The 14,189-nt window shown below is 36.2% G+C and overlaps 1 protein-coding gene across 10 annotated transcripts in view; it reads left to right on the top strand.

The window, feature by feature from the left end:
- DCAF6 (DDB1 and CUL4 associated factor 6) overlaps positions 1-14,189 on the top strand; it is a 140,819-nt gene that overhangs the window by 44,679 nt on the left and 81,951 nt on the right. For all 10 annotated transcript variants that reach the window (XM_037986001.2, XM_037985999.2, XM_007989634.3 and 7 more), the window contains 2 exons: positions 9,414-9,527; positions 13,042-13,177. In XM_037986001.2, the coding sequence (XP_037841929.2) occupies positions 9,417-9,527; positions 13,042-13,177 (247 nt within the window). In that variant the 5' untranslated portion in view covers positions 9,414-9,416. The remainder of the gene's footprint in view (positions 1-9,413; positions 9,528-13,041; positions 13,178-14,189) is intronic.

Genomic DNA, 14,189 nt, shown 5'->3' with positions numbered 1-14,189 from the left:
ACTCATTTGTGAAATTCATGCATGTTTCTTGCAATTATAATTTGTCCATTTTATTGCTGTATAGTATTCCATTATATGAATATACCACAATTGATTTATCTGTTCTATGCTGATGGAAGTTTGGAGAACATTCTTTTACATGTCTTTCAGTACACAAATGCACACATTTGTTTGGGTGTATACTTAGTGGTAAAATTGCTGGGTCATAGAATATATGTTTGGTTATTTTAGAGATAATGCCAAATAGTTTTCCAAAGTGTAGTAACAACTTACTTTCCCACTAACAGCATGTAAGAGGTCCTGTTGCTTCTCATTTTTGCCAACAGTTGGTATTTTCAGCTCTACTTTGGTGGATGTATAGTATCATCTTAATTGGTTTCCATTTGCCTTTCTGTGCTGATACTGCTGAGGCTGAGCATCTCTTCATATGTTTGTTGGTTATTTGGATGTACTCTTATGAAATGTGTAGTCAAATCTGTTGCCTATTTTTTTCTGTTGGGTTGTCTGTCTTGTTATTATAGGAGGTTTTTTTTTTGTAATATCTTCTGCATATGAGCCTATCTTTTCCTATTCTGTGGTTGTATTTTCACTCTCCTAATGGTGAGGGGTTTTGTTTGTTTTGAGAGATGCAGTCTCACTTTGTCACCCAGGCTGGAGGGCAGTGGCATGATTATAGCCCCCAGCTGCCTCAAACTCCTGGGTTCAAGGAATCGTCTTGCCTCCCAAATAGCTGGGACCACAGGCATGCACTACTGCACCTGGGTAAGTTTTAAAAAATTGTTTGTAGAGATGGGGCCTTACCTCTTACCCAGGCTTGTCTAGAACTCCTGGGCTCAAGAAATCCTCCTGCTTCTGCCTCCTAAAGTGCTGGGATTTCAGCCTAAAATGGTGTCTTTTGATGAAGAAAAGTATTTAATGTTGTCTAGTATATTGGTCTGCTCCTTTGTAATTAGTGCCTTTTTTATCCTGATTAAGAAATCTTTTCCTATGCCAGAGTTATGAAGATATTCTTCTACTTTAATTTCATTGCTTTGTCTTTAACATTTAGATCTATCATCTATCTGGATTTGACTTTTGTTACAGTATGACTTGAGTCAACTTTTTTTTTTTACCACATATGAAATTTTCTGTGTTAACATAATTTATTTTTTAGAAAATTAAATCAAAATCCAAAACAGCACACAAACAAAAGACAGGTCATTTTAACATGATAGACCCATTTACCCAAGATGATTTTTGCCAAATACATGTACAAACTTTAATCAGCATAGAATTTTTTTTTTTCAAAACTGGTACTCTGCATCTATCAACAATCCCCCTTTCTTCCTTATCCTAGTCTCTGGCAACCATCATTCTACTTTCTATTTCTAAGAATTTGACTATTTTAGATACCTCATATAATTGTAATTATGCAGTATTTGACTTTTGATGTCTGACTTACTTCACTTAGCATGATCATATTGTAGCATATATCAGAATTTATTTCCTTTTTAAGGCAGGAGAAGATTCTACTGGATGTATATACCACATTTTCTTTATTCATTTATCTAGGCTGGGTGCTGTGGCTCATGCCTGTGATCCCAGCACTTTGGGAGGCCAAGGTGGGCAGATCACTTGAGGTTAGGAGTTCAAGACCAGCCTTGACAACATGACGAAACCCCACCTCTGTTGAAACTACAAAAATTAGCCAGGTGTGGTGGCAGGTGCCTGTAGTCCTAGCTACTCGCGAGTCTGAGGCAGGAGAATCACTTGAAACCAAGAGGTGGAGGATGCAGTGAGCTGAGATCATGCCATTGCACTCCAGCCTGGGTGACAGAGTGAGACTTTGTCTCAAAATAAATAAATAGGTCAGGCATGGTGGCTCATACCCATAATCCCAGCACTTTGGGAGGCTGAGGAGGGTGGATCACGAAGTCAAGAGATCGAGATCATCCTGGCCAACTTGGTAAAACCCTGTCTCTACTAAAAATGCAAAAATTAGCTGGGTGTGGTGGCACATGCCTGTAGTCCCAGTTACTTGGGAGGCTGAGGCAGGAGAATCACTTGAACACAGGAGGCAGAGGTTGCAGTGAGCTGAGATCGCGCCACTGTACTCCAGCCGGGCGATAGAGTGAGACAAAAATAAACAATTAATTAAATTCATCTAGTGGTGGATATTTAGGTTGCTTCTATTCCTTGGCTATCGTGAATAATGCTGCAGTGAACATGAGTGTGCAAATATCTCTTCAAGATCCCATTTCCAGTTTTTTTTTTGGATCTATACCCAGAAGCAGAGATTGCTGGATCATATGGTAATTCCATTTTTAAATTTTTGAAGACCTGCCATACTATTTTCCATAGCAGCTCCGCCATTTTACATGCCTACCAGCTGTGTGCAGGGTGCCAGTTTCTCTGTCTCCTTGCCAACACTTACTATTTTTTTTTTAGTGGGCATTCCAGTGGACTTGAAGTTTTATCTTACTATGGTTGAGAGTTTCATTTCTCCAAAGATTAGTGAAGTTGAGGTTCTTTTCATATGCTTCTTGGCCATCTGTGTATCTTCTTTGGAGAAATCTCCTTTGCTTATTTTTTAACTGCATTATTTTTTTGTTGTTAATATAGGACTCTATATATTCGGAGTATTAACCCTTTGTCAGATACATGGTTCATAAATATTTTCACCCGTTCCATAGATTACCTTTTTACCCTGTTAAGTTTGATGTAGTTCCACTTGTCTGTTATTGCTTTGTTAACTGTGATTTTGTTGTTATATCTCATAAATCATTGTGAAATCCGATGTCATGAAGCTTCTCCCCCATGTTTTCTTACCTTTTTTTTGAGACGGAGTCTTGCTCTGTTACCTGGAGTGCAGTGGTACAATCTCAGCTCACTGCAACCTCTGCCTCCCAGGTTCAAGCAATTCTCCTGCCTCAGCCTCCTGAGTAGCTGGGGTTACAGACACACGCCACCACGCCCAGCTGATTTTTTGTATTTTAGTAGAGATGGGGTTTCACCGTGTTGCCCAGTCTGGTCTCGAACTCCTGAGCTCAGGCAATCTGCCCATCTCCGCCTCCGAAGTGCTGGGCTTATAAGGCAGGAACCACCGCTCCTGGCCTCCCCCGTGTTTTCTTCTAGGAGTTTTATACTTTCAGTTTGTAGGTTTAGATCTTTAATCCATTTTGAAATAATTTGTGCATATGTAGGGTAAGGACCCAACTTAATTATTTTGCATGTAGATAACCAGTTTGCCCAGTAGCTTTTTTCTTACTTTATGGATTCATTTTTTCCCTCAACTTTTATTTTAGATTCGACGGGTACATGTGCAGGTTTGTTTCGTAGGTATATTGCATGATGCTGAGGTTTGGGATACAAATGATCTCATTACCCAGGAACTGAGCATAGTACCCAGTAGTTAGTGTTTCACCCCTTCCTTCCCTTTCTCCCTCCCCACTCTACTGGTTCACAGTTTCTGTTGTTGCCATCTTTATGTCCACAGGTACCCAATGTGTAGCTCCTACTTACAAGTGAGAATGTGTTGTATTTGATTTCCTTTTCCTGTGTTAATTTGCTTAGGATAATGGCCTCCAGCTGCATCTTAGTTGCTGCAAAGGACATGATTTCATTCTTTTGTGTGACTGCATAGTGTTCTATGTGTATGTACCACGTTTGCTTCATTCAGTCCACCATTGATAGGCACATAGGTTGACTCCATGTCTTTGCTATTGTGAATAGTGCCGAGATGAACATGTGATTGCATGTGTCTTTTTGGTAGAACAATTTGTTTTCTTTTGGATATATACCCAGGATTGGGATTGCTGGGTTGAATGGTCATTCTGAGTTCTTTGAGAAATCTCCAAATTGTTTTCCATAGTGGCTGAACTAATTTACCTTCCCACCAAGTGTATGTAAGTATTCCTTTTTCTCTGCAGCCTCACCAGCAACTTTTGTTTCTTGACTTTTTAGTAATAGCCATTCTCACTCATATGAGATGGTATCTCATTGTGGTTTTGATTTGCATTTCTCTGAGATTAGTGGATGTGGAACATTTCGTTTTGTGTTTGTTGACTCCTTGTAGGTCTTTGGCGAAGCATCTATTTATTTTGCTGATTTTTTAAGGGGCTTATTTGGTTTTTGCTTGTTTAATTTTTTAAGTTCTTTTTTTTTTTTTTTTTTCTGAGATGGAGTCTTGCTTCATCGCCAGGCTGGAGTGCAGTGGTGCGATCTCGGCTCGGCTCACTGCAACCTCCGCTTCCCGCGTTCAAATGATTCTCCTGCCTCAGCCTCCCAAGTAGTGGGGACTATAGGCGCGTGTAACCACGCCCAGCTAATGTTTTGTATTTTTAGTAGAGATGGGATTTCACCGTGTCAACCAGGATAGTCTCTATCTCCTGACCTCATGATCCGTCCGCCTCAGCCTCCCAAAGTGCTGGGATTACAGGCCTGAAATTTTTTAAGTTCTTTGTAGATTCTGGATATTAGACCTTTGTCGAGTGCATAGTTTGCAAGTATTTTCTTTCATTCTTTAGGTTGTTGGTTTACTTTGTTGATAGTTTCTTTTGCTGTGCAGAACTTTTTAGTTTAATTAGGTCCCACTTGTCAATTTTTGTTTTTGTTACAGTGGCTTTTGAGGACCTAGTCATAATTTCTTTCTCAAGGCCAATGTCTAGAATGGTGTTTCCTGTATTTTCTTTTAGGATTCTTATAGTTTGAGGTCTTACATTTAAATCTGGAATCCATCTTGAGTTAATTTTTATATGTGGTGAAATGTAGGGGGGTCCAATTTCGTTCTTCTACATAGGGCTGGCCAGTGATCCCAACACCATTTATTTAATAGGGAGTCCTTTCCCCATTGCTTATTTTTGTCAACTTTGTTGAAGATCAGATGACTGTAGGTGTGTGGCTTTATTTCTGGGTTCTCTATTCTGTTTCATTGGTCTGTCTGTGTGTCTGTTTTTGTACCAGTACTATGCTGTTTTGGTTACTATAGCCTTAAAGTATAGTTTGAAGTCAAGTAATGTGATACCTCTGGCTTTGTGCTTTTTGCTTAAGATTGCTTTGGCTATTCAGGCTCTTTTTTGGTTCCATGTGAATTTTAGAATAGTTTTTTCTAATTCTGTGAAAAACAATGTTAGTAGTTTGATAGGAATAGCATTGAATCTGTGGGTTGTATTGGGCTGAATGGTCATTTTAATGATACTGATTCTTCCAATCCGTGAGCATGGAATAAATGGAAAAACATTGTTGCTGTTTGTTGTTTTCATTGCTGTTTGTTTAGTGATTTTCCTAGACTAATTCTGTTAAATCTATATTCTTTTTCAGGTGTAGGCACTGTAGTCTGTGCTTGGTTAGCTTAGTCATCACCTAAGGATTAAATAGACATTTCTTTAAATGCCTTGAACCAGTAAGCCTGCCAGTCTTTGTCAAAGGGGTCTGTGTGTTTGGGTTGCCTTCAGGTGCCCTGGAAATTTACAACTCTGCCTTAGCTTTCACTTCTTGCTTGTTCAGAGCCTCAAGGTCAGCCAGGGATGTTAGAGTAGGGCCTTCTTGGGTCCTTCTTTGACATGTGCACGTCCTTATACATGTGCATAATTTATAAATTCCCAGAAATATTTTGTTGCTTTTCAAATTCTGCTATTAATGTCTAATTCTTGTTTTTTACTTTTAATTTTTTCTGGTCAGCTTCTTGTTTGCCTCACCTAGTATTACTGCCTCAAGAACTGTGATGTTAAATCATTGCTGTTGATTATTTTTGACAAACACCCTCAGGATAGGGTTGAATATGGCCAAATTCATGTAAGCCCTTAAAAGGCAGCTTTTCCAGGGAACTTAAGGACAGATTAAATTGTGATAAGTCTTTGAGGATAGGGCATTTGGGGGAGTTCCAAACTTGTTTTGTGACTTTCAGTGGCTGCGAAGTTACTGTTTTTTACAACTACCATAGTCGCAAGGCTGCCATTGACTTAGGGAAAATATCACAAGTTAAAGTGGCTCAAAGTGCACTATTCTTTGAGATTCAGTTATTTGTCTTGAATAAATGTTTCTTGGATTGTTCTAATCCCTTGGTTAATTTTCACAGTTCTAAAAAAGTTGATTTTGAAATTTTGTAGTGTTCTCAGTGCTTTTATGAAAAAGTATATTTTCAGAGGTCTTATTCAGCCATTGCAGAAGTGTTTCTTCTGTAACATTCTTATACTTTCCCCTCCTTCTTGAGGAACGTTAAATTGTGAGGAAAGGTTCCTAAATGATTCAGATTTCTGAACATAACTTATAAGGGCATTAACTATAAGAAATAGATGTGTGTTTTAATAATTTAATTTTATAATAGCAGTGTGAGTACATACAGCTCATAGTTCATTAATTAATTTGATTAACAAGTTCAGTATTCTGGTTTTTAAAAATAAATATCCTTGAAAATGTATGCTTCCAATAATTTCATTTGTAGACAGTAGTATACAAAGCAAAAGTGACCATTTTACTTAATAAAGTCATCAAAGCTAAGTCAATAAATTACATAAATATTTCTTACTGATGAAATAGTTTCAGAAGTAAATTAACATTGCTGACTTGATTAGATGGAATACTAGTTACAATTTCACAAATATGAAATGAGTAAAAATTCTCATTTTCCTTGAAGTGTATGCTTATTTAGGTTGAATATACTTTTTATATATTTTTTGCAGGGTATAAATCTTGTTATTCTGTGTTCGTTGCAAAATTGGTTCAATTGAAGCAAAGGACATTGATATATTGTAGTTCAGTAAATTAAAAGTATATATTGTATTAGTTCGTTTTCATGCTGCTAACAAAGGCATACCCGAGACTGGGCAGTTTACAAAAGAAAGTTTATTGGACTTATAGTTGTGCGTGCCTGGGAGGCCTCACAATCATGGTGGAAGGTGGAAAGTGTGTCTCACATGAGAGCAGACAAGAGAGCTTGTGTGGGGAAACTCCCATTTTAAAAACCATCAGATCTTGTGAGACTTACTCACCATCACGAAAACAGCATGGGAAAGACCTGCCCCGATGATTCAGTTATTACCTCCCACTGGATCCCTCCCACAACATGCGGCAATTCAAGATAAGGTTTGGGTGGGATCACAACCAAACCATGTCTTGTATATGTGTATGTAGTATATGTGTGTGTGTATATACATAAATATATATATATATATATATATGGGGGGCGTGGCTTAAAGTAACAAATTTATTATCTTACTGTTCTGGAAGTCAGAAGTCTGAAATATGGTGTACTAGGCTAAAATCGAAGTGTTGGCAGGTGTATATTTCTTCTGGTCTTGCCTTTTCCAGTTTCTGGAGGCTACTTGCATTCCTTGGAGCAAGTCCCCTTCCTCCATCTTCAAACCCAGCAACATAGCATCTTCAGATCTCTTTTTCTCTCTAACTTTTTCCATCATCTTATCTCCTTCTCTGACTCTGACTCTCCTGCCTTGTTTTGCTCAGTAAGACCCTTGTAATTATATTGGGCCTCTGTGGATAATTTAGGATAATCTCCTTATGGTCACAATCCTTAATTAACCACATCTAGAAAATCCCTTTTGCAATCTAAGGGAAAGTATTCGTAGGTTCTAACAAATAGGATGTAGATATCTTTGGGCTACCATTATTCTGCTTACCACAATGATAGTAAACCTTTTAAGACAAAGGTTTTCCAAGTAAATTTTTTAAAAGTATAAAACACCTACCGAAAAGTGCTGGCATCGTATATTTGTGCAACTTGGTAATTTTCACAAAGTAAAATACATGTGAACTCAGCATCTAGAACAAGAAACAGCCCCAATAAGTCCTGTGTGTCCCTTCAAAGGGTTTACCACTTTCTAGGCTCTTAAAAGTACAGGTTAGTTTGGGCTTTTTTACAATTTTATAAAAATTGGAATCATACTGTGCCTTCTCTTTTGTGTCTGGCTTTTTTCACACAGAAGGTTTGTGAGATTCATTTATGTTGCTGGGAATAGTAATGATTTGTTAATTATTACTGATGATTTAGTACTTTATTTTAGGAATAGATAACAATTTAATCCTAGTTTATTGTTGGATATTTGGGTTGTTTCAAGTATTTGGCTAATATCAATAGTGCTGCTATGAACATTCTAGTGCATGTTTTTACGTGCCCCATGCAGGCATTTATTTTTAGTGGAATTGCTGGGTTATAGGAGAAGCATATGATCAGCTTTAATAGCTATTGATACATAGTTTTCCATTGCGATTGTTCCATTTTATACTCCTGTCAGTAATGTGTTCCGTTACTCCACATCCTCATCAACAGTTGATGTTATAAGTCTCTTTCATTTTGGCCATTCTGGTATGGTATAGTTGTGTATCTTTGTGGTGGTAATTTATAGTTCCTTGATGGCTGAGTTTGAACACCTTTCATATACACAGTGTTTCAAACATAGGAATATTGTATACAGAAAACCATTATAGCGGAGGCACCAGGAACTGGTTTCACAGGAGACAGTTTTTCCATGGACATGGAGTGGGGGTGGTTTTGGGTTTAAAACTGTTCTACCTCAGATCACCAGGCATTAGCTTCTCATAAGGAGTGCATAACCTTTGAGAAACCCTTCACCTTAGGGTCCACACTCCTATGAGAATGTAATGCCATCGCTGATCCTACAGGAGGTGGAGCTCAGGTAGTAATGCTCGCTCACCTGCTGCTCACTACCTGCTTTGCCACTCACTTTCTAACAGGCTACAGGCCAGTACTGGGTCTTTGGGACATAGGGACAGAGGAACTTACTGAGGCAGGGTTTATAGACAGCCTCAACTTATAGTACTGTCATTGCTAAATTAGAAGTGGATACAGGCATATCTAAAATATTGTACTTCTTTAAAAAAGGTTATTATTATAGTAAAATATGTATAAAGTTTGACATTTAAACTATTGTTTCGAGAGTACGTTTCGTTGATATTAAGTATATTCATGTTGTGTAACCATTACCACAATTAAAATTTTTCTGAGAGGTGAGTTATGCACTTAAATCGTTTCAGCATGCCACAGTTTTCTTAAACATTACCAGAGAAGAAAATTTGCTTATGTATTTATTATAGAGTTATAAATTCACATAGATAAAACATAAAAAAATTAAGCTTTGAATAGTTTGAACAAGCTACCTAGGGGAGAATCATTCTTCCCTGGTTGTTAGAAGTTTATAACTTCAAATAACTTTTTATCTGAAGTTAAGTTAATGCTAATCTTCAAAGTCCTGAATCATATTAATTCAACAGTTACTTCTTATCTATTTCTATCTGTATTGTACCATTCTGAATCATAGTATGGGTAAGTCATGAATAACCAAAATGCATGGTTTTTGTAACCTTTACCTTAATCATTTTATGAAATAGTAGGAATATTTTTCAGAACCATCTGTTTAAATGTTCAGTATGATTATCTGCACTTTTCTTTTCATCTTCAGATTATGACTGTACCCAATGACCCTTACACTTTTCTCTCTTGTGGTGAAGATGGAACTGTTAGGTGGTTTGATACACGCATCAAAACTAGCTGCACAAAAGAAGATTGTAAAGATGTAAGAATTAAATTTTTATACAAATGATGCAGAAAAAATTAAGGTTATAATTAAAATTGGACAGTAAGTTATGTGGATGGTAAGGTTATGGGTGAATTTTTAAATTTTTGTTTTGCTAAAATATTTAATAAGCATATATTTTTATAATCAGAAATTGAAAAATGTAAAATGTTAATATTGAAGTTGGGGAACTTATATTTTAATTGTACATTTAAAATATATTTATGAAAATTCAAATAATTGTTCAGTATGTACTCTCTAATATTATAAAAACCTGAAGAATTTATATCAATATATCTCATTTACTCATGGAAACAACTTCGACTTACTAAATACCAGTTATAAAAGCTTGTGGTAGTTTATTGTCTTTTTTTCTCCTTTTAAACCGTAATTACATGTTATCTTTTAAAAAAAGAAGTAATAAGATACCATGCTATCAACATGTTTGTTCAAATTTAGCTCACTTTCCTAAAGATAGTATCTCTACTATCAGTTTTTTATGCTTTAATACTATTTAATTAAATTAATTAATGTATTTTTTTGAGACAAGGTCTCACTCTGTCATCTCAGGCCGGAGTGCAGTGGTGAAATCCTAGCTTACTGCAGCCTCAATCTTCTGGGCTCAAGTAATCTTCCTGCTTTAGCCTTCTGAGTAGCTGGGACTACGGGTGTGTGCCACTATGCCCAACTAATTTCTCTTGATTTGTAGTAGATATGAGGTCTTGCCATGTTGCCCAGGCTAGTGGTGTCAAACTCCTAGGCATGAGCCACCATGTTTGGCTTTTAATACTATTTTAAACTTATAAAGGCCTGAGAAATCATTCAGTCTTTTGACCCCAGACAAGTAATTCCAAGTGATTTTTCCTGACATACATTATTTAGAGCACAGTAGTTTTTCCTTGGATCATTTTGAAGTAGGAAATGAAATAAGAAAGTACTATTCAAAAAATATTTTTACTGAAAGTTACAAAAAAAAAATACTATTAATCAGGTTAAGTGCTTGCTAACTAAACCAGTTACCAACTGGTTAACATGCTTTAGGGTGAAAAGATTATTTTATATATTTGAAACAGAGAAATAAAACAAAAAGTAGAAATTGAAAAACCTTTAGGCTGGGTGTGGTGGCTCAAGCCTATAATCCCAGCACTTTGGAAGGCTGAGGCAGGTGGATCACAAGGTCAGGAGTTCGAGATCAGCCTGGTCAACATAGTGAAACTCCGTCTCTACTAAAAATACAAAAAATTAGCTGGGTGTGGTGACAGGTGCCTGTAATCCCAGCTCAATCGGGAGGCTGAGGAAGGAGAATTCCTTGATCCTGGGAGGCGGAGGTTGCCGTGAGCCGAGATCACACCACTGCACTCCAGCTCGGGTGACAGTGTGAGACTCCATCTCAAACAAAACAAAACCAAAAAACATTTAAACATACAGTTTAATCAGTTTTTTTGTTATGTATTTGTATATACACACATATGCAAATAGGGAAACATTGAACTAAACTCAGAAGTAAGTTTAAATATCAGGTTATTAGAGGTGTTTGATATACCTGTTCCTTAGAGTAAGTGTACTAAATTTTTTTATTGCAAACTCTCTTAAGCTATTTTAGTGTTTCAGTGTAGTAAGATTCAGTTGTGCTTTTCTAAACAAAAACTCCAGGAAAATACAAAAACAAGTCTGATAAGACGTGAAAGTACTCTTTCCTTAGTAAAACTTTTCCTTTACGTATAAAAGTGAAATGAAGCAGAGAGTATAAAGAAAAACTGGTAACTAGAGTAATGCTTAACTACTAAAAACTTAGATTTATGAAAGGCATTTGGTTAATGAATTCTATGTAATGAGAGTAATGTTCTAAAATTAGTAATTGAATAAAGTATAAGGTTAAATTGACTTAAAAACATTACTGGGGGCTGGGCGCTGTGGCTCACGCCTATAATCCCAGCACTTTGGGAGGCTGAGGCGGGCAGATCAACTGAGGTTAGGAGTTCGAGACCAGCCTGACCAACATGGAGAAACCCCGTCTCTACTAAAAATACAAAATAAAATAGCTGGGCGTGGTGGCACATGCCTATAATCCTAGCTACTCGGGAGGCTGAGGCAGGAGAATTGCTTGAACCTGGGAGGCGTAGGTTGCACTGCACTCCAACCTGGCGACAGAGCAAGACTCCATCTCAAAAAATAAAAATAAAAAATTGCTGAGAAGAATGAACGGTGAGAGTCATTAGAGAAAACAGTGTGGAATCAACAGAGTACCTTCAGGATATATGTTTGGGGTACTAGCTCTTACATTTTCTAATTATTCTACAGAGATAAGTAATAACATTATAGTAAGACCTGTCTTTTGCAGGGTTTGTATTTATATGTGTACTTTATTTTTGAGCTGGTTAAGGAGAAAGGTTTTATAAGTAAAAAAAAGTATAAAATGTAAAAGTTAATTTTTTGCTCTGTTTTAATAGCAATGGTTACATTTAAAATATTATGAATAAGCCTGGGCAACATAGTGAGACCCTATTTGTACAAAAAAATTTTTAAAAATTAGCCCGGTATGGTGGTGTACACCTGTAGTCCTAGCCACTTGAGAGGCTGAGACAGGAGGATCACTTGACCTCAAGAGTCTGAGGTTACAGTGAGCTGTGATCACACCACTGTAAGCCTGGGCAACAGAGCAAGAAATGTCTCAAAAAGAGAAAAAAATATGAATACTATATAAATAATCAATAGTTATCATAGACAGTATGAGAGATTTGTCATAGGTAGGTTATAACTCCGTCTTTACTGTCAAGTGGACCAATAATAGCAGGCATTTCTAATGGTACTAATGACTTAGTGATACATTATATAGGTAATTTTGAATTTTTTACATTTCTAAAGATGTTCATTATTCATGAGTATGAGAATACTTAACAGGCATTTCTGAGAAATAATTCAAATTGTATGATAACATTGTATGAAATGTAGCTAGTTTGGAAAGAGTTTTAATTGTGGTCACATAAATATGAGTTTCTTGGCTTATTACCATCTTTTTGTAGCTGGTGCTGATCTAGTATAATTACTCAGTATTTTCAGTCTTATATTTGAAAGTAATTTTTATTTTTTCCTTTTTAGAATGTATTTAATTGCTCAAATACTGATCATTTTTAAAATCCATATTTTAATTAAGTTTAGTATTTTCATATTTTTTCTTATTTTGATTGGCTTATAAGGAAAGTATACAATATTGTGGTAGAAATCTATCAATTTTGGAGTTGTATGGCCAACTATAAAGAAAAGAGTATCTTTCTTAGAAATATTGAGTATATTTATTTTGATTTCACATAGGCTGAATGTATTAGAAATAATTTCTAGTAGAAATCTGAAAAAAAAGTTAAAAGAAAGCCATATTTTTCCGCTCGTTGTCATTCTTGACTGAATTAGGAGTTCTGAGAATGGTTATTCTAATTACTAATGAGAAAATGTTGTAAGTATAATTTCACTTCTGCTGTATAGCTGTATGTAATTGGTATTATATTATGTTTTATAGGATATTTTAATTAACTGTCGACGTGCTGCCACATCTGTTGCTATTTGCCCACCAATACCATATTACCTTGCTGTTGGTTGTTCTGATAGCTCAGTACGAATATATGATCGGCGAATGCTGGGCACAAGAGCTACAGGTAAGAAGATAATATTAGAGAAAATATAGGACTGTCAGTTCAAAGAGTAAATCTTTATGACATCTTCAGTTTTAAAATTCCTTGTTTGTTATAAAATTTCAGAAAATAGTATTTGCTTGGTATGGATTATTATAAAAAAATAACATTTCACCAAGTGTTTATGACCCTTTGGGATGATACTTTTGTAGTTTAACTTTAAAAAGTTGTAACATTTGATGTATTAGTTTGGCAGGACTACCATAACAAATGACCACAAACTGGGTATCTTAAAGCAACAGAAATTTATTCTCTTAAATTTCTGGAGGCTCAATTTCTGAAATCAGGATGTCTTATGATTGGTTTCTACCAGAGGTTCTGTTCCACGATCTCCCCTAGCTTGTGGTGGTTGCTGCCAATCCTTGGCATCCCCTTGGTGTAGATGAATCACTCTAATCTCTGCCACTGTCTTTACATGCCATTCTCCCCATGTGTGTCTGCGTTTACATTTTCCTCTTAGGGCACTAGTCATATTGGATTTGGGCCCACCCTTAATCCAGTTAGGGTGAGGTGGGCCCTGGATTAGTTACCTCACTGTAACTAACTACATCTGTAAAGGTCACATTCTGTTTAGAATAGTGACTTGGGGTATGTATTAATATGTAGCATATATTTATTCCTTCTTACCTTATAGTGCTATTAATAATGCTGCTATTACCTTAAAGTGCTATTAATAATGAATTTGAATCTAATATAAACCAGTACTCTTTCCCTTCACTCACTGTGGGATCAAAGTACTTCCAAAATAACCAATTAGAAGTCAACTTCCATTCACATATTTTCAGTAAAGGAAGGCCAGGATTACACACACACACACACACACCCGAATGCACATTCATATATTTACATATTTTATATTGTTAAAAATAAAGGTGGACTTGGGAACAAACCAACAATGTCAGTAAAGATGTACATAGATTATTGAGATGAGAATGCCAGATGAGATCTTTCTTTTTGAAACTGTGATAGCTTTTAT

The sequence above is a fragment of the Chlorocebus sabaeus genome, chromosome 25 (assembly GCF_047675955.1).
Source record: "Chlorocebus sabaeus isolate Y175 chromosome 25, mChlSab1.0.hap1, whole genome shotgun sequence".
In the NCBI taxonomy this organism is placed as follows: Eukaryota; Metazoa; Chordata; class Mammalia; order Primates; family Cercopithecidae; genus Chlorocebus; species Chlorocebus sabaeus.
Note: the sequence above shows the minus strand (reverse complement) of the source record. Positions and strands in the feature narration are given on the sequence as shown.